The 18660-nt window shown below is 51.5% G+C and overlaps 9 protein-coding genes across 9 annotated transcripts; 2 read left to right on the forward strand and 7 right to left on the reverse strand.

Moving 5' to 3' along the window:
* Positions 1–3: 3 nt before the first annotated feature.
* Positions 4–895, reverse strand: AUEXF2481DRAFT_523964 (uncharacterized protein). Its single transcript, XM_013483966.1, has 2 exons — positions 154–895; positions 4–92 (listed from the first exon to the last, which is right to left on the reverse strand). The coding sequence occupies exon 1, from the start codon at positions 715–717 to the stop codon at positions 265–267; it is 453 nt and encodes a 150-aa protein (XP_013339420.1). The 5' UTR covers positions 718–895; the 3' UTR covers positions 4–92; positions 154–264.
* On the reverse strand, positions 645–2908 carry AUEXF2481DRAFT_44617 (uncharacterized protein). The gene is made up of 3 exons (XM_013483927.1): positions 2746–2908; positions 1434–2684; positions 645–1380 (listed from the first exon to the last, which is right to left on the reverse strand). Exons 1-3 carry the CDS (start codon positions 2824–2826, stop codon positions 1075–1077), a joined length of 1638 nt encoding a protein of 545 aa, XP_013339381.1. The 5' UTR covers positions 2827–2908; the 3' UTR covers positions 645–1074.
* A 220-nt stretch (positions 2909–3128) lies between these two features.
* On the forward strand, positions 3129–4712 carry AUEXF2481DRAFT_83553 (uncharacterized protein). The gene is made up of 2 exons (XM_013483960.1): positions 3129–3618; positions 3707–4712. Exons 1-2 carry the CDS (start codon positions 3529–3531, stop codon positions 4466–4468), a joined length of 852 nt encoding a protein of 283 aa, XP_013339414.1. The 5' UTR covers positions 3129–3528; the 3' UTR covers positions 4469–4712.
* Positions 4713–5029: 317 nt separating this feature from the next.
* Positions 5030–6207, reverse strand: AUEXF2481DRAFT_33530 (uncharacterized protein; the record flags this gene model as incomplete). The annotated part of the gene is made up of 2 exons (XM_013483916.1): positions 5030–6056; positions 6110–6207. The coding sequence occupies 2 exons, from the start codon at positions 6205–6207 to the stop codon at positions 5030–5032; spliced, it is 1125 nt and encodes a 374-aa protein (XP_013339370.1).
* A 643-nt stretch (positions 6208–6850) lies between these two features.
* Positions 6851–7839, reverse strand: AUEXF2481DRAFT_524757 (uncharacterized protein). Its single transcript, XM_013483967.1, has 2 exons — positions 7137–7839; positions 6851–7082 (listed from the first exon to the last, which is right to left on the reverse strand). The coding sequence occupies exon 1, from the start codon at positions 7690–7692 to the stop codon at positions 7177–7179; it is 516 nt and encodes a 171-aa protein (XP_013339421.1). The 5' UTR covers positions 7693–7839; the 3' UTR covers positions 6851–7082; positions 7137–7176.
* Positions 7840–8006: 167 nt separating this feature from the next.
* AUEXF2481DRAFT_44622 (uncharacterized protein) lies at positions 8007–10726 on the reverse strand. Its single transcript, XM_013483928.1, has one exon. The coding sequence runs from the start codon at positions 10397–10399 to the stop codon at positions 8306–8308; it is 2094 nt and encodes a 697-aa protein (XP_013339382.1). The 5' UTR covers positions 10400–10726; the 3' UTR covers positions 8007–8305.
* Positions 10727–10795: 69 nt separating this feature from the next.
* AUEXF2481DRAFT_44623 (uncharacterized protein) lies at positions 10796–12776 on the reverse strand. Its single transcript, XM_013483929.1, has 4 exons — positions 12590–12776; positions 12267–12404; positions 11199–12212; positions 10796–11144 (listed from the first exon to the last, which is right to left on the reverse strand). The coding sequence occupies exons 1-4, from the start codon at positions 12663–12665 to the stop codon at positions 11005–11007; spliced, it is 1368 nt and encodes a 455-aa protein (XP_013339383.1). The 5' UTR covers positions 12666–12776; the 3' UTR covers positions 10796–11004.
* A 316-nt stretch (positions 12777–13092) lies between these two features.
* AUEXF2481DRAFT_44624 (uncharacterized protein) lies at positions 13093–14754 on the reverse strand. The gene is made up of 3 exons (XM_013483930.1): positions 14466–14754; positions 13472–14403; positions 13093–13418 (listed from the first exon to the last, which is right to left on the reverse strand). The coding sequence occupies exons 1-3, from the start codon at positions 14519–14521 to the stop codon at positions 13255–13257; spliced, it is 1152 nt and encodes a 383-aa protein (XP_013339384.1). The 5' UTR covers positions 14522–14754; the 3' UTR covers positions 13093–13254.
* Positions 14755–14895: 141 nt separating this feature from the next.
* Positions 14896–18563, forward strand: AUEXF2481DRAFT_74827 (uncharacterized protein; the record flags this gene model as incomplete). Its single annotated transcript, XM_013483959.1, has 3 exons — positions 14896–15078; positions 15100–18277; positions 18350–18563. The coding sequence occupies exons 1-3, from the start codon at positions 14997–14999 to the stop codon at positions 18561–18563; spliced, it is 3474 nt and encodes a 1157-aa protein (XP_013339413.1). The 5' UTR covers positions 14896–14996.
* Positions 18564–18660: the final 97 nt, after the last annotated feature.

The following is an 18660-nucleotide window of genomic DNA, read 5'->3' on the forward strand; positions in this document are numbered from 1 at the left end:
AAACCACGGCGTTGTTTGTCTTTTATCGGCGAGAGATTGTTTTTGCATCTCCCGTATACATCAGGTTCTTCTTTACTCATAATATGGGTCTTCTGTTTGCAGAACGTCAGACTGAAACGAGGCTCGTTCATCCACAATAAGATCGTTGACTACCTGCTCTCTCTTCTAAGCGTCGAAGTTCTGTGCTGGAGATCATACTTCCATATGACCAGGTTCAGTGGCGTTGACTTGTCTACTTGGCCGTCTCGTTATGACTCGATAGCATCAATTCAGTCTTTTGATCATCCTGGACCCGCCGCTGCATCGAGCTCGTTTGTCTCTCTTGACCAAATCTCTATAGCCTTCGACGTCCTCATATCCCGTCCGTATAGCTTCGAACCAGCTCCGAGTAGACGTGAGAATGACAGTGAGAATGACAGAGAAACTCCATCTTATCCCCCATACAGTTCCTTGTCGATAGTACGCCACCAGACCCTTAGCCCCACCCGACCTCGTCCGATGCGCACAAGCCACAGAAATGCTCTGTCCCTTTGGCATAACCAACAGGTTTATGCGTCTTCCAAGGCAGCTGGTCAGCCACCCTGATACAGCTAGTACTGTAGTATGCGTCTTAGTCGTATGAGAGGATCCTGCTACCTGAATGTGTTGTTCTTGCGTGTTGCTTTGAAGTTTTCGGGCCTTGTACTTTGGGTCGTTGTGATAACGCTGTCTCGTCATATCAGCTGATTGTTTGCAGCGAGCCTTGCGATAGTCGTCGTCGTGGTTTGTTCTTTGCTTGTAAGAGAGTAGTCGTAGAGATGTTGGCTTCCATGGTGATGTTTTGATGGTGTGGAGAGTATTGCGAGAGTACGCCTTGAGATACGATCCTGGAACGTTCGAATATACAATCACCTTACGGAATCACAGCAAGAGAAAGCGAAACTTGAAGGCCAGAACACAACTCTCTTCATCCGCAGAAAGGGAGATGGACATGAAAATAACGCCGCCCAATGAGTAAAACTGAATATCGCACATCCGCCACTTGTTTTTCGAAAACCATCATTGCAAGAGCAGACTCAGATCTCGCTAGCCATTCTAATCTTTCTTTCCTGTCAGGTGTTTACCCTCGTTCTCGCTATCATCTTCACTCCACCTCTCGTCATCATCATCCTCTCCGCCAACTGCGAATATCGTTTCGCCATCCAAAGATTCTCTCGGCAATGGCGCTGGCTTTGTGGGCTTGGGTGCCGGCAAAGGCGATGCATCACGATTGGCTGCTGAGCTAGACGCATTGTTTCTAGGAGCGTCGTATGCTGGGGGTGCACCTTCAAGGTCCGGGTCATCGAAATCAAGAGACGAGCGCATACTTGCAATCTCGAAGCCTTCATCGTCTTGAGCAATCTACATGTTATGTTAGCAGGAGCAAACTCGTGTAAACATAGCGTGAAACGTACCTCGTCACTCATGGCGAATCTGCGGTTGTTTGCTGTCGGGCGCCAGAGCCAGGCAATAAATGCAACGTCGGCAAGATATACCAGATTGAGCCAACCATCCAAGATAAACCAGCGCGAAGACCAATGCGTAGGCACAAAGTCCTCATCGCTGACACCAGCAAAGGTCCAGCTGTTGACAAAGAAGAAAACGAAGATGACAACGATTGAGCCGAGGATGCACCACCAGAGCTTACGATACATCATTGCCTTGATTGTTTGCTTACGCTCCATCAAGTCCTTCATGGTGGCATTGAGCGAATTAAGCGTCCAGATGTAGAAGGCTGTCAATGTGGCTGCGAGAGGCAGGACTACTAGTAAGACCAGGGGACCAGCGTTCTCAGGCGTCACAGAAAGCGAAGCAATGACATAGACAACACCGAAGATGAAATGAGTAATGGCCAGCCAGCGGACCCAGATCATAGTACGGCCCAGACTAGGCTTTACAACGCCGTAGCCCATGCAGACAATCAGTAGCAAAAAGAAGCTGAAGGAATTTCTGCCTGCGGAGAGGACCGAGACCACGATGAGCAGCGCTTTTGCTCCTGTGCTGAGGCCATGTCTGTTCTGGAAGTCGTAAAAGAGCCAAGTCATGAATATCTCGACGACCAGGAAGACCAGAATGGCTGTTATGTAGTTCTGGACAGGCAGGATGTCGTGGCGGTTCTGGAAGTATAGGAAAGCCCATCCTGCAGACGCAAGAGCGTATACAAGGGTCAGAGCGCCGTAGAAAGGCAGCTTTGCGATTTGAGCAGCTGGCAGCTCACCGTAGCTGTTTCGGAACTCGACCACACCGTTGTAGTTTTCTGCTGTGTAGCCATATGTACCAACGCAGTAATAGCCAGTACGCTTGATAGGATAGTTGATGGCAGGTGGGTTCTTGAGATGTATGGCCTGAGTAATGATCAAACTCTTGCTTTTGCCCGAGTCCTGGGAAAGAATGAATTCGCCCTCCTCCGTGCCGTTGCAGAACTTGGCCTCGATAGCGGTAGCGTCGCAGATATAGGCGCGATCTGAAGTCGTATCGTCCATGAGCTTTCCAACGTAGTCACGGTCCGACCACTCGAACATAACGAGCGAGACGACGGGATCCTGGTCTTCGGGTATGTCTTCTGGCTTGACAAACTTGGTGAGAATGAAGGGGTCTACAGCTCCACCCCAGCCCTTGCGGCTGAACATGCCTGAGCATTGTTGTCGGTTTACCTCCTGCTGGTCCTGAGCAAAGTGTCAGTCACCTTGAACCAAGAATCGACTTGATCGAAGCAGCAGTACATACAATCTTGACTTCATTGCCTTGAACACCTAGTGCTAGCGACGAGAGTAGCACAGCAGTGCATAATTGCGACCACGACCGCATTCTCCCTTAGCTCTTACTTGTTGATCCCAAAGAATCTGGAGTCGATGAGTGTAAACACAAAGCGAAAAATGTGTCTTCCCTGGCTATCGCATCCCCCTCGAAGCTCACACGTCAGCTACAGACGCGTTCCGGCTGCAACTGCTCCGTGCAGATCGGACTTAGCGCCGGGTCGATCTTTGACTTGTGTAAGGCTGTGCATAACTGTGGCGAGGGCTCTGCTGTGGCTAGAACTGATAGGATTGATAGATCAGTGACATCGCTGTGGCTGTGTCTTCGATACTTTTCCAAATGCCATCATCATAGGGTCGACAAGCAGGTTATAATCAAGTTGCGCCGCTGGTCAAATCACAAGCTCCCAGGTTGCTGTTGCGCTGTCCAAACACCACTGTACCTTTCAGCAGTTAATATCACCATCCATCGACTCGTTTTAGTGCGACATTCTTCTGAAGCTCGTCGTTTCCCTCAGCAACCGCCTTGAAGCTTGACGCCCAGTTGCAACTTCCCCTTACCGTCTCAACACGCGCCGTGTTACAACAAGCTCTTGAGACACCATATTCCAAGACTTCTTTGTCTACCAGCATCCATCTCTATCTTTGAGTTGCTACACCAACTTGCCAGTATACAAAATCGGCTTGACTGCTGCGATCGATATAATCCACTTCTATCCAACAACTAAACGCCACACCGAGAAACACCGCAAACATGGCTGCTGCAGTTGGAAAGTACGCCGCCAATAAGATGTTGCGCGGCCAGATGGCAAAGTACCAGAGCAAGAAGCCTTGCGGCGACGAAGTAAGTCAAATCATCCACCATCTATCGATACAGCTTCGACCATTCCGACTTGTCGCAAACAATACATAAACTAACACACTCCTCGCAGGATCCCTTCTTCGTATACATCGACGACCCGCGCAAGCCTGGGAAGCAAAAGAAAGTCAAGAAGACTGTCCCCTCCTACATTCCTGAACACGATGCCGACGTCCTTGCCAAAATGCGCCGTCGCTCCTACAGGATGGACATGGCACTCTTCGAATTCCTCGGTACACGCTTCGGATGGTCTTCCGTCATTGGTATAGTCCCTGCTGCCGGCGACGCCATCGATGCTGGAATCGCTCTCTTGCTTGTCAAAGGCTGCATGAAGGTGAAGGGCGGTCTACCAATGGGTATTCTCATTCAGATGTTGATCAATGTCGCCATTGACTTTGTGATTGGTATCATTCCGTTTATTGGAGATATTGCCGATGCCTACTTCAAGGCAAACACCAAGAACTGCCGATTGTTGGAGAAGCATCTGGATAATCTGTACAAGCCCGATGCTCTCAAGACGGCTAATGGCCGCTCGAGCAGACCGACCCACCCAGCAACCGCCTACGAAGACTTCAGCGACGAAGAAGACGATCGCAGAGCTTTTCTCCAAGAAACCCGTCCTCAGAACAATGGCGCTCAAGATATTCGGCAACCCACAGTTCGCCAACCTGCACCAACCACCAATACTCAAGCGAAGAAATCGGGTGGTTGGTTCAGCTTTGGCGGCGATGGTACCAGAAGAGAGCAGGATCTAGAGAGAGGCGATATCAGTGGCCGTCCAGTCCGTGTGGACAACACAATGGAGACTGGTACTGTGCGCTCTGACCGTCGATGACCTAGATGACTGATTTATTGGCGTCCAGTAACTCTGAGACCTCAAGATCATTCTTAGTCGGGCGTCTTTGAGATGTTCGAGATGGAGCTGTGGCGAGACAGGAGGCTAGACTGGATTACCCTGGAGAGATGATGTTATGGCGTAGTGCGCGGTTTCTTTTTTTCTGTTTTTGTGAGCGAACAGATGTGCCCAGTTTGTTGATAGCGTTGTTAGAGATACCATTGATTGTTATGTTCTTCTTTACGTTGTTCATCGTCATCTCTTTCCTACGTGAGACCCTTGACATGTCGAGAGTCGCCAGGTTGGATGTCTAAAACTACAAGTCACCGCCACAGAGAAAGAGAGAAATTTGGCCCACGAGAATGTGATGTATGATATGCTTCTCTCATTCGAAAGGATACTTTAAATCCCCTTCCATTCTCATTATACAACTACTACCTCTTTCCCATCGACTGCCGAATCATCAAAGAGAGAAAACTGGAATAACAAAAGGCTGTCGTGATACGCTTTGGGATGAAACAACAACAAAAGAAGACGCAAGATGACGAAGCTGTCCATCACTCAAGGCGAAAACATAGGCACGCTCCTCAGACAGCCATAGCACAATGGCGGAGGTGCTTTGCCCTCAGCAACCAGTCCCTGCTCCGTCCTAGGCGTAAGCAGCAGAGGTAAGCCGCAAAGACTGCAACTCGCGTCTCCGGCTCCGACACCTGGGGCTTGTAGCTTTGCAGTCGTTCTAACCACGTTGGCCACAATGCTGGGATAGTTTTTTTCTACGGCGTCAAAGTAGTTGCGCATCAATCCATCGATTGTGCTGTGTTTTGCGCTAACCACTGTTTCCAGTGGTGGCTCGGGAGCGATTAGAGGTGTGAGGGGTGGGTTTGTGTAGGTTGCATAGGCGTTGATTTCCTTCTTTAGCAGATCGCGCATAGGGTAGTAAAAGTCGATGCCGTAGGGCGAAGGGCCGTCGGAGACTAGCCAGGCGAGAGCAAAACCTCTGCCCTTTGCGGTTTCCGCTAGAGTCTTCTCTGCCAGTCTTGTTGTGCTGTCGCCCCAGACGATGGCTTCACAGGTATCTGCTTTTGCGAAATCGACAATGAGTTTGTGGAGGAGGATTGAGAGGACGTCGGCGCGGGCTGTAGCGGTGGGGATGGCTTGGAGGAGTGTCTGTAGGCATTGGAGATTCGTGGTTTCAATGCCGTCGCCGAGAGGGGCTGGTGTGTCGATGCCGTATTGTTTAAGTAGGTCCTGCACGTCTTCCACCTCCATGACTGAGGAGATTGGGATTGATGTGTATGTGTGTGTTGGGTAGCGTTCCTTGACTACATCTAGCTGCGTCGCTGAAGGTCCCTCTGGTACGACAGCGGTCATGTCTACGTGCAGTATTTGCAGGGCAAAGCCAGTACGTCCAGTGTTTTCGATTTGACGTTTGAGTTGCTCATCCAGACAGTGTAGGAGTACCAGCGAGGATACGCCAATGGAGAGGGGGAGCAGTAGGGATCGTTGCTGGCCAGCAGTTGAGAATCTCGTGCGGAACTTTTCCATGCGCTTCACAGCCTTTGTTGCGATGTACTTGCAGAAACAGTCCCTGATGATGGTCAGTATTTTTGCGACCATGAGAGCTACGTCAGTTCTGCTCACCTGCACATGGGTCGTGAGCGAACATTTTCCACAGCATCGTTCGTCTGGCATTGCTTGCAGACACCCAGTCCAGTCTCCTTTGGTACGCTGGTCGGCATCGTTTCGTCGATCGCCTCGTTGCTCGCTCGAAAGTCGTGTGTGTCGATAAGATAAAGTGCTCCTTCAGGGTCCAATGACGATGCGAGTCTTGTTCAGTGAAAATGGTCTCGCGTACAGAATATCAACAGATTAAAAGTCGAAGAGGAGAAGTCGAACTGTTTTGCAAGGGAAGGAAGTGGGAATAGAAAGCACGAGAGCTGAGCTGGGCAAAAGTGTAAAACGAGACAGATGTCGGTCGCTCCGTCCGCACAGTCAAAGTTTGGTGGCATTCCCGCTTCGCCCAAAGACCTCCGCTTTCTCTTGCTTGACTCGGTCGAAAAGCCGTTGGCAAAGAGACCGAGTGGGCGGCTCCCTTCGGACTGACGAGACATGGTATGGAAACTCTGTTTCGAGCCATGTACAAGGGTATCTACCTATATAAGACCTCGATCATCTTTCGCATCCCTCCATCTCGGCAGTTCGCAGTATTGTAAGCATCCAAGCAAATCTATCAACCAGCTCAGCATGCAGGGTCGATAAACAAAGTCCCTCTTCTTCGTCTCCTCCTCCACGGATAACTTTCCGTTCCTGGTGAGCCCTGCCACTGCATGCGAGTCACCATCACCTTCCAATACTGTCACGTCCCCCTCTTCCTCATCGGCGAACCACATCCCAGTCGCACTCGCTCTCCGACTCGCACTCCAGTCTCCTGATCGACACTCACACAATCTCGGAAAGCAGTCATACAACCGTGCTGCCTTTTCCTTTCCCTACCTAACCTCTTCCTTGCCATCCTAACGCTGATCCCTACGAGTAAACACAAGAACAACATTTCCAAAACAAGTGCACTGCGCCCTAGTTTTATTTGCCTTTTCTTGCTTCGCCTACTTCGTGCCTACTTTCTCTTCCCTTAGCTTGGATCGCAAACTCCAAAAGGTAAAATACTTGCTTCCAATTCTTGAGATCAGAGACTCCAAATCTCGACGTTTCTAAGTGGGTTTGTCTGAGATGGTGGTCCCTTGATGACGGTGGTGGCGTCTGTCTTGCTCATCGTTCGCTTCGGCTCTGTCCGGCTGTTTTTGCCATGTGGGAAATCCGTCGGCGCCGGCCAATTCTCTGAGATGAATGTTGTTATCAAACACAACTACTTCGTCTATCAAACGTTCGTGCTTTTGGATGGTGAAGATGGTCGTGTGTGCACAAAGGTAGTCGTCCAGGTGCAAAGAAGGTGACATGAAGTCCCAAAAGACCCTGTGAGATGCCAATTGGACTCCATTGCGACTAATCCTCGAGGCGTCTTGAGTCTTTGCATAAAATTCACAATCGCCTCCTACGAACCTCGAAATCGAGGAGCTACGTCGTTCAATAAACACATCTCCAAGTGTGTTTGAACCCACTCCTTCCCTACAAGCCTCCCTCATGACAACTTCACATGCCAAAAACTCGCTAGACTTGTTTATTGCCTTGCACTCGTCTTTCAAATATACCATCTCTTCCAACATCATCAGTCAGACAAAGGCAGTTTCCCGGAAGAAACATTCCTTGCAACGATGCCACCAATCCTCAAGTCAAGTACCCATGAAGAAGTCCTCCAAGTCATGTCAGTCTCGGACATTACCAGCCAAATAAAGGGTACGGTCGCTTTCGTCTCTTGTTCTCACTGCACACTTTTTCGTCTCGGAAGAGCTTGTGCGAAAAAAGGTTGGTACTGAGATTTGACATTCTATAAAGCAAATGCACAGGCATTGTACCCGAGAGAGAGAAATCTCAAAGTGGTGACCGCAAGATCATCTAATGGCATGATCCATTATTGTGCCGTTGTCGGTGAAGAGGCCGCGGACCCAAGGTACCCAAAGATCATACCCGCTACCAAGGTTGTGCTACAAGGAGATGGTGCTACGGACAGGCGAACTGCCATGATGACCCTGCTCGAGCAGACCGAGAAGAAGGTTGCAAAGGAGGTACTCAAACGATGAAGGTCACATTGCACAACGAGTAGAGTGGCACAGAGTGGTACGTAGAACATGCTTTGGTATTAGAAACTGTCATAAAATATTCCTATAATCGATCACAGACACCACTATTTTATCATGATTGTTGCAATGTCAATCAAGTCAATCAAAGCAAGCCGCCTCCAGGAGCAATGTACATCCATGAGGTGTAGGGGACCCATTGTCCAGTTGGCGAAGGTTGTCCAGCCACAGATGCTGGAGTGATTGAGACCGAAGTGGTGACTGCGGCGACGATTGCTGAACCGGTACCTGCAGAGACAGTGGCGATGGTTGGTGCTTGACCACCATTGAAGAGGTTGAGACCAACTCCGAGAAGGTTGCCCAAGTTGGCACCTGTGGTTGGGATGGCTCCGACGCTGAGACTAATGACTCCTGGAAGAGAAGCTTGAAGGCAGATGAGGTTTGAGCATTGACTGCCACTGACCACAGATGAGACCTGGCTGGCAGCAGCAATGATGGCGTTGAGATTGGTTGTCACGGCAGGTGCAGCAGCTGGTGCATTGCCACCTCCAAGGATCTTGACGCCGACGTTGAGAAGAGAGTCAGCTGAACTTCCGGTTGGAACAGCAGCAAGGTCAAGACCCAAAAGCCCTGGAAGAGATGCCTGCAGACAGACAAGGTTGGTGCAAGTGGCGACAGCTCCGTTGGTTGCAGAGACGACGACACCAGAAACGGGAGATGGCGTGCCTGTAATTGAAGATGGCAAGGCTCCGCCGCCGAGTAGGCCACCAAGAAGACCACCAACAGCTCCACCAACGCCACCGAGGAGACCAGTCACCACTCCGCCAGCTGCATTTCCGACTCCTGATACAACACCACCCAATGGACCTGGAAGCGCGCCGGCAATACCACCAGTCAAGCCAGTGACGAGTGCACCAGCGCCTGCACCAACATTTGAGACAGCTCCACCAAAAGCGGTAGGAAGACTGCTACCAGCGGCCCCAACGTTGGATACCAAGCCTCCGACTCCTGATAGAACACCACCAGCAAGATTGCCGACTCCAGAGACCACGCCACCCAGAGGACCAGGCAGGGCACTTCCGATGCCGCCCAGAATACCAGTAGCAGCAGCACCAACTCCTGAGACGAGACCGCCCGCAGCTCCAGCGACGTTGGGGATGAGACCTCCAGCTCCGGATGCAGGCGTAGCGGCTGCACCACCAAGAAGTCCGCCGACACCAGAGAGAGCGCCGCCAGTAACTCCATTGACTCCTGAGACGATACCACCAAGCGGAGTAGGCAGACCGCTGACAACGCCGCCGAGAGCTCCAGTCACAGCACTGCCGACGCCAGACACGAGTGAGCCGAGAGGGTTGTTTGCACCTGAGGTAACAGGGCCGAGAGGGCGGGGACCGCCTGCAGGGCTGAGAATGCCCGAGCCGTTGGAGTTGCTCAGAGGTAGGCCAGCAGACATGGAGCCGTTGGAACTTGATCGTGACAGTGGAATGAGCGAGGTCAAGAAGCCAGAGCTACCTGAGTTGCCGAGTGGATCGGAAGATTGTGCATTGTTCCCGCCAGACGTTGGAGAGGGAGGCTGGACGTTGCTACCTCCAGCTGGAGATGAGCCTCCTGATGAGGGCGATGAGCCCGATGATGGTGACTGCCCGATACCTGCAGGAGCTACTGGCGGAGCAGCAGCATTGGCGGGCTGGCCAGCTGATGGATGATTGGGAGTTGTAACAGGTTGACCAGCAGATGGTGAAGATGATGAAGAAGGAGGGATGACTGGACCGGGACCTGCTGGGACAGGCACCGGAACATTGAGAGGAGGTGGATTGGGCATGCTTGGATTGAGGACAGATCCAGAGCTGGGCGTTGGTGCCGAGGTGGCAGGTGAATTACCCTTCCCAGAAGAAGTGCTGCTGCTACTGGACTGGAGACAAGATGCAACCAGAGCGGCTTCAGACTGCAATGCAGCAAAGGCAATGTCGATGAGACCACGAAGGACGGTGACATCGCCATTGTAGCGGAAGTCGTTGACGAGGGCATTGACAGTCATGCTAGAGACCTGCTCGTAGGACTGCGTCTGACCAAGGCTCTGTTGAGCGACAGCACTGCTGGCTGCAATGATGCAAGTGCCGGTGGCTAGCTTGATGAAATGCATGATGGCGTCGAGATAGATCGATGAAGCCTTGATGGATGTGGGTATGAGAGCTGGAGACTGATGGAGGATGATGGGAATCTGTGATGGGTTAGCCATTGCAGAATCATCATCCATCGGCCGCGATGGTACCTTTGTGTCAGAGGATTTGATGCAACAGTAAGTAAACAAGGTAAGGTAAAGCAGTAACAAGCTATCGTTGGAAGATGGAATTTTGGTCGATGTTTGGTTAGGATAGAAGACGGAGGACAGAGAAGTCGGCCAGAAGAGTAGACACGACTGATCTCTTCATCGAGGGAAGTCGGGAATCAGGTGCACTTTCCTGTACTTGAGTTGGAAGGACTGGCGACGGCAAATGACGTCCCGAGGGAGTTCCTCACCCGCAAACAACTGAAAATGCATCATGAGGCAAGTGCAATGCAACCAAGCTCTTACATTTCGTAGATTGCAAGATTGCACTAATTCAAGGACCGAACACCAAATTTGTGTATCAACAGCAGCGATCTTCGGATCTTTGAAGTTCCCATGCATCTGCACAATCAAGAAAACGATGATCGAAGGTTGCGTTCAACTATGGGAGAAGCTTGTTATCTCATGTGGACTACAAACTCGTGCAAATCTGTTCCCCATCATCATAAGATACACATGAATCATCCGTCATCAACAAGTCGTCAAGCTACCATGTTAGTCATGACCAGAGGTATCTACTGGTCGGCTGGGTTGGCACGAGCCACGGGCAGGCTTGGATCATTGCGGTAGTCAAGCCAAGTCTGCTTGCCATCTACAGTGCTATGAGCGGCTTCACCGATAGGGTGGCCACCGTGAGGCTTGTACCCTTCATGCTCTGGACCTATGTATTAGCACTTGACCTCGATGCATAGAAGGGGACAATTCTTACCTGCTTCACACGCCACCTCACTGAGCCCATGGCTATGATCATGCGAGCCAGTGAGACCTGATCCAGTGCCAGTGGTACTTGAGCTAGTTAGACCACTGGAGAGACCCGATGATCCGGTGCCGGTAAGGACAGATCCTCCGAGGCTGGATCCACCAAGGGAGCTACCACCATGATCTCTATCTTCGGTAAGGGAAGAGTCGTGAGTGCGGACGGGAAGAGCGTGGGTGTTGCCAGATGTATTAGCAGAGCTGCCATGGCCGGGCTGGTTGTGCCCGAAGCCAGCCATGGCTGCAGTAGCACCAGCGAGAGCTGTGTTGTCGCGGGCGCTAGAGTGACTGCTGGCACCAGGCAGATAGTCTTTTGCCTTCTGAGTAAGGCTCTCGCCAGTTCCAGAAGCACCGCCAGTGCCCCCCGAGGCATATCTGTCATTCTCGGAACGCCCCGAGGTTAGACCTCCAGACGATGAATGAGTTCCCGAGTGCTCAGCCTTGCCAGCCGCAGCGTCCGAGCCCAGACTGGCTGGCAACGAATCGGCACCCTCATTTCTGGTGTTTGAGTCGGTGAAGTCATCGCTGATGCGGTGTCCACCAAGTCCAGGGGCGGTCTTTGAGTTGTACAAGTACTTGTCGGGGTTGGATCCGTGTCCAACGACTGAGCCCAGGGAGCCATCCTTGTCTCGCTTTGAGCCCGTGCCGTATCCAGGTCCATCTTCACGGCTACCCAGACCAGTGCCATGCTTGTTACCGCCACCGACACCAAAGGTCTCGCGGACCTTCTCTGAGACGGGTTTCGAAGATGTGGTGTTCTCGGATGAGCTTGTGTTAGAACGGATACCGGAGCTGGTAGGCCCGCTAGTGAACCCGTTGTTTCCACTGTCACCAGTGAGACCGCTACTGCCGGTCAGACCACTGCCGAGTCCAGTGCTGCTGGTACTCTGGGTATGGCTGAAGGTTGATTGAGAGGTGAGACCCGAGGTAGAATCCTGTACAGAGCTACCAGTAAGAGCTGCGTCACCTTTTGTACATGTTAGCATACTCCACGAAGAAGAGTCCGATAGATAACACATACCGTCCAGGTTACCAGCATCGTATGGCTCACCGGCCTCTCCACGACCAAGCTTTCCCGAGACAGGTTCTACGCCTGACTGAGAAGTACCGGTAGCGACATTCTGAGGAGCCTCGCCGCCTGCAATATGACTAGTCTCGCCTTCCGAGTAGGACCGGTCAGTCTCGTTCGGTAGTCTGGGTGAATGTTTGCCCGCTAGTGTGGTTCGGGTGGCCGTGAAGAGTCAGGCTAGATAGTCTCTCAACATCTGTTGAACAGAAGTGATCTCGACTGCCAATGCAAGCTCTCCCGGTGTTGATACAGAGGGGATCTGTTGAATCGCTTACCTCTGTCCTCTTCAGCGGTACCGCCCAAGCCAACGTAGCTAGCGGCGACAGTTGCTGCATTTCTGAGAGTGTCCATGTTGTTGGTTCTATGTGAAATATGTGGTTTGTTTGATGAAGTGAGAACAATCGTAAATCAGATCAATTGAATAGGAACGTGAAGGAGGAAGTGTGAAGAGTTCAAGTTCAGGTTTCCCATGTCGTTCATGACGAGCGAGCTGTATTTATTATGTCATGGCGCGGGGTGACGATCCGGGGTTGATCTTGTGAAATGCGTGATCGCATCCGCATCCACTTGCTACGGATTGCTCCCCGTTTCGCCTTGCTTATGGGTACGCTGCGGCTCAGATCGAGATGGGTCTTCGCTACATCGAGGTAGTGCATAAAATCAAGTTTCTGGATTCGCACAGAAGGAGACATCATGGCATTGCTTGTTTGCTACTATCTGTACCTCCGCAGAAACAAGCTCAACTGATAAATGCATGATTTACAGAGGATCGATGCAAGGATGCGAGACATGATGTGCATAATGCATGGTAATTTGATCAACTGCCTGAACAGTTGCTATGGTCATGAACAGAGAGTGGGTATAAAGCTAGAAACCATGTTTGTCCAAAAGACGCCAAAACCCTGTAAATACAATCCAGGTCGCTACCAAACGAATGAAATCACTTCTTCTTCCTCGCCTTCATCAGAGCTAGAGGAACGATCTGAGTCTTTCCCTTTGGCTTGATCGGTTTACGACATGCTGGACATGTGCCGTAGTTGTGATCCGAACTGCGCTGACTAGCTATCAAAGCCTGTGTCAAACATTCATGACAGAAGATGTGCCCTGCAAGATATTGTCAGCCTTGTTACATCGACATGAAGAACGAGTAGACGGACCGCAGTGCGTAGCAGTCATGTTGGTGAAATGTTCAAGGCAGATCATGCAGTTCAAGTCTCCTATCCTGCTGACTTTGCTACTCTCTTCCCGTTGTTTAGTGACCAAGGCCTCGCGCTCTTTTGCAAGAATATCGTTGTCAGGGCCCAACTCTTCTATTTCGTCTTCGTCTGTGTCGTCTAACTCTATCGGAGCGGAAGGGTTCAGTCGACGCTTGGTCGCAGATGGTGGCGTCCCGGAAAACGAAGGGCGTGGACGTTTGCGGGGGGCAGTTGAGGAAAGCATTATGTCGGTGTCCTCCTCTTTCATGTGTGGTTGTTCGACAGGGTTCTGGTGGTGTGAGAACGACGGACCACTTCTGAAAGCACCAGCAAGAGATTCGTTGTCGAATCGAGAGGTCGACTGATTGGCGGGTGAAGGGTGTGTGAGAGGATTGGCTATGGAGGGATCGGTCGATTGATTGGTGAACGATGGGCCAGCAACGGTTTGGGGGGACGAGGATACTGCAGGTTGATGTGTAGTATTTGTAGCGGTCGTGTGTGTCTCCGGGTCGATTTCCTGGGGCGACTGAGGTGGTGAATAGAAGAAGTGGCTCGGGATGTAGCCAAAGCTGGATTGCTGAGTCGAGGCAGAGTGGACACGAGGAAGTGGAGGTAGACGGGGAAGAATGGAAGCTCGTGGTAGAAAATCGGCGCCTTCCCTCAGAGCGGCGTGCAGAGAGGCGGATGGGGTAGAAAGCTGTTGCGGTCGGGAATGTCCCGTCGTCGAATGATTCCTTGGTTGTGTATAGCTCGGCAGAGGCAGTCGCGGGTATGAAGACGAAGAGGAAGAGAAGTTGTATGGCGGTGGATAGTAGGCTGGAATGGGTGGATTGGTAGCTTGCTGCTGGGACTGAGAGTCCGACTCGTCGGCGTTCGGATTGTAATTCCAAGGTCTGCGAAGAACAGTGAGCCTGAGGAATTCAAGAAGCAGCAAGTGGTCGCTGGGTCGACGAACAAGAAATTGAAAGAAGGTCCATCAAAGGGCCAGTGATTACTCGATGGATAAGACATTACGGCGTGTGGATAGCGACTGCTGTGTTGGACGACGATCCCTCACGGCACTCCGCACAGGGTCATTGGGGCAGACTATATACTTGATGCGCAATACATGTGGAAGTTTGCTTGGGCTCGTTGCTGATTGATGGAGGTGCCGCTCTACTGCTGCTGGCCGTGTCGCACAAGAAACACCGTTCTAGTTGGTCAGCCGTCAGCCCTGCCTGCCTCGACAGACCAGACCAGACCAGACCAGACCCTAGACGCTCTTGCTGCATTGGGCCACGGATGTTCCAGGTGATCGGAGATGTGGCTGGTGGAAGACAGGTGTGGCTGGGTAAATCAGTGCGCGAGGTCATGATGTCGACTGCACCTGCAACCCGAAGAAAGTTCATACGTCCCCGCCATGGAGCCACTGGAAGTTACTTTTGACTACGCCCTCACATACATGCGCATTCCGTAGTGTACTTCACCAGTCCACCGACCTGGTACTATGGCCGCCAACTCCATGCGGTCGCAGCAAGCTTCGCTGTTGCGCCTGCGCCGTGTCGTCCAGCAGCGCCCGCCATTTCCATGTCCACGACATTACGCCACAGACGTCTCCCACAATGACCAATCCTCGCCTGCCTCGTCCACCAACGCCCGTCGCTCTTCTCTGTCCGTCCCGGCCGAATCGCGTTTCAATGCAATTGGTGTTCAGCAAATCAGTAGCCACATCTATCCTCAAGTCTTTGCTGCTAAAGCTCCACCGGCCCCCGAAGATCTTGTCCGCCTGTCCAAAGACCACTTGAAGCGCCATGATCTCTTGGGAAAGAACACCGACTCGTCTGAGCCTGTTGCCTTTGACATGCCCGAAATACAGGGTCAGACTCTGGACGAGCATTTTTACAAATTAGCCATGGATTCTGCCGAGCCGTACCTAGGCCTCGCAAGAAAGTACTCGACCGCAAATGCACCGCCGCGACCGAGAAAATGGGTCAGACAGAGTGGTTGGACTAAGTACAATCAGGATGGTTCTTCTGAGCCTGTAGAAGCGCCAGAAGAGGAAATGTTGACCTTTGACGTCGAAGTCTTGTGGCACCAGTCATCCTTTGCTGTCATGGCATGCGCCGTCAGTGACAAGTCCTGGTACGCATGGTTGTCGCCTTGGCTACTGGGCGAATCCGAAAGCGACCGTCATCTCATCCCTCTTGGAGACCCTCGAAAACCGCGCATCATTGTCGGCCACAACATCGGTTATGACAGAGCGCGGGTCGCCGAGGAGTACGAGCTCGATCAGTCGCGTAACAACTTCATCGACACCATGTCACTTCACGTTGCGGTCAACGGAATGTGCTCGAGGCAGAGACCTACCTGGAATATGCACCGCAAGAATCGCGAGACAAGAGACAAGATCGCAAATTCGGATGCTGCTGCCGATCTAGCTGTACTCCTGCAAGCAAAGGGGGACGTAGATGAGGAGGAGGAACTCTGGGTTGGTCGTAGTTCTGTCAACTCCTTGCGCGACGTTGCACAGTTTCATTGTGGCATAACTATCGACAAGGCTAAGCGTGAATGGTTCTCCGAACTCGATCGAAAAGGTGTCTGCGAAAAGCTTGATGAGTTGCTTGATTATTGTGCTGCCGATGTGGACATTACTCATCGAGTTTACAAAAAGGTCTTTCCAGCATTTATGGAAACATGTCCTCATCCTGTTAGTTTTGCTGCGCTTCGCCACCTTTCGACTGAAATACTGCCTGTCGACCGAACATGGGATTCATATATTGCAAACGCAGAAGCTACATATCGTAAGCTCTCGGACGCCGTGGAAGAACGACTGCATGCTCTGGCCAGCAAAGCGCTTGATATGAAGTCAGATCCAGAAAAGTATGAGAATGACCCGTGGTTGAGCCAGCTGGACTGGTCAGGTCAAGAGATTCGTATGGTGAAGGGCAAGAAGAAGGGCGAGGAGCCAAGACCTGCTGCACGTCAGAAGAAGCCTGGCATGCCCAACTGGTACAAGGACTTGTTTGCAAAAAATGATGCGCCAATTGGCCTCACAGTACGCACGAGGATATCACCATTATTGCTTCGCCTTGCCTGGGATGGCCATCCGCTAACCTGGTCTGACAAGCATGGATGGACGTATAGAGTACCTTTTGCGGAAGCGGGGAAGTACTCCAAGAGAGGGCTGCAAACATGCGACATGTCTGAAGAGGAAAATCTGAAGTTACGAGACGATCACACCCACGTCTACTACCGTTTACCACACAAGGACGGACCTCAAGCTAGATGTGCAAACCCTCTGGCAAAAGGATATCTACAGTTCTTCGAGAACGGCACACTCTCGTCCGAGTACACTTATGCCAAAGAAGCACTACAAATGAACGCTTCTTGTTCCTACTGGATCAGTGCAAGAGACCGAATCATGTCGCAAATGGTTGTATATCGAGGAGAAGAGAATAAGAAGGATCAGCTTGGGTTCATCTTGCCGCAAATTATTCCCATGGGCACCATCACACGGCGCGCGGTCGAAAACACCTGGCTCACAGCTAGCAATGCGAAGAAGAATCGCGTGGGCTCCGAACTCAAATCTATGGTCAAAGCGCCGCCAGGCTACTGTTTTGTCGGCGCAGATGTGGACTCCCAGGAACTCTGGATTGCTGGACTTGTGGGAGATGCTTCCTTCCAGATTCATGGCGGCAATGCGATCGGCTTCATGAACCTCGAAGGTAGCAAGGCACAAGGCACAGACATGCATTCGCGTACCGCTTCAATCTTGGGCATCTCTCGAAACGACGCCAAAATTTTCAACTACGGTCGTATCTATGGTGCTGGTCTACGCTTCGCCTCTACGCTTCTCCGCCAGTTCAACCCTACGATCAGTGACGCGGATGCAGACAGTACTGCTGATAAGCTGTACAAAACCACCAAGGGTGCAAAGACGACTCGCAAGGTCTTGCGTGATAGACCATTCTGGCGTGGTGGCACAGAGTCCTTCGTCTTCAACAAATTAGAAGACTTTGCCGAGCAAGAGCGACCAAGGACGCCAGTGCTGGGAGCAGGAATCACCGAAGCTCTGATGCGTCGTTTTGTCAGCAAAGGTGGCTTCATGACTTCACGTATCAACTGGGCAATTCAATCCTCAGGAGTCGACTACTTACACCTTCTCATCGTGTCTATGGAGTACCTCTCTCGACGTTACAACATCAACGCTCGTCTGTCCATCACAGTGCACGACGAGATCAGATACTTGGTCAAGGAAGAAGACAAATACCGCGCCGTTATGGCTCTTCAAGTCAGCAACATCTGGACCCGCGCAATGTTCTCCCAGCAAATGGGCATCCACGACCTCCCCCAATCCTGTGCCTACTTTTCCGCCGTTGACGTCGACACTGTTCTCCGCAAGGAAGTAGATATGGATTGTATCACTCCCTCCCACACCACACCCATCCCTGCAGGTGAAAGCCTGGATATCCTACAACTGCTGGCTAAAGGCGATGAAGCATACTTGGACCCAAACATCATCCCAACGGATCCACCCCAACCTCAAAAATTCTCCTATGCGGATCGAGAGCCTGTAATGACAAGTCTGCAACAAGCGGAAGCTCCTGCATACCTACGCGCTCAAACCACAGGCGACGATGCAGAATTACGTCAAATTATCAAAGACCTCCGCTTCCCTTCTTCTTCCCCTCCCTCTGCTTCCTCCTCCTCCTCCTCCTCCTCCTCCTCAACCACAAAACCCAAACCCTCCAACTCTTCCAAAGCCACACCGAGAAAGAAGAAGAACGAGTCAAAAGGAGACCCACATATGCAAAACCCATCTCTTCTAATGGTGGAAGATGAAGATGTACCGTTTGCTAGATATAGTGATCATAGACCTACGACATTTGCGGATTGGAGAGATGGTTCTGTGCATCATAGTTCTGGTGTTTCTGCTGCTGCTGCTGCCGCCACGGGGACGAAGAGTGGAAGTGCAAGTGGGAGGAAGAGTGAGGTCAATGCTGCGGCGGTGAATCGGAATTCTAATTGGTATCCGGGGTTGGTGAGGAAGATTCCTAGTGCTGTTGGGCCTTGATTTTGTTGTGGGCGAGGGGGATGGTGGAGATTTTTGTATACATGTCTTATGGTTTCTTTGGTGTATAGGTGGAGTGGTGGGTGTATTAAAGCATAAG

Source organism: Aureobasidium subglaciale, assembly GCF_000721755.1.
Source record: "Aureobasidium subglaciale EXF-2481 unplaced genomic scaffold scaffold_35, whole genome shotgun sequence".
NCBI classification, from domain to species: Eukaryota; Fungi; Ascomycota; class Dothideomycetes; order Dothideales; family Saccotheciaceae; genus Aureobasidium; species Aureobasidium subglaciale.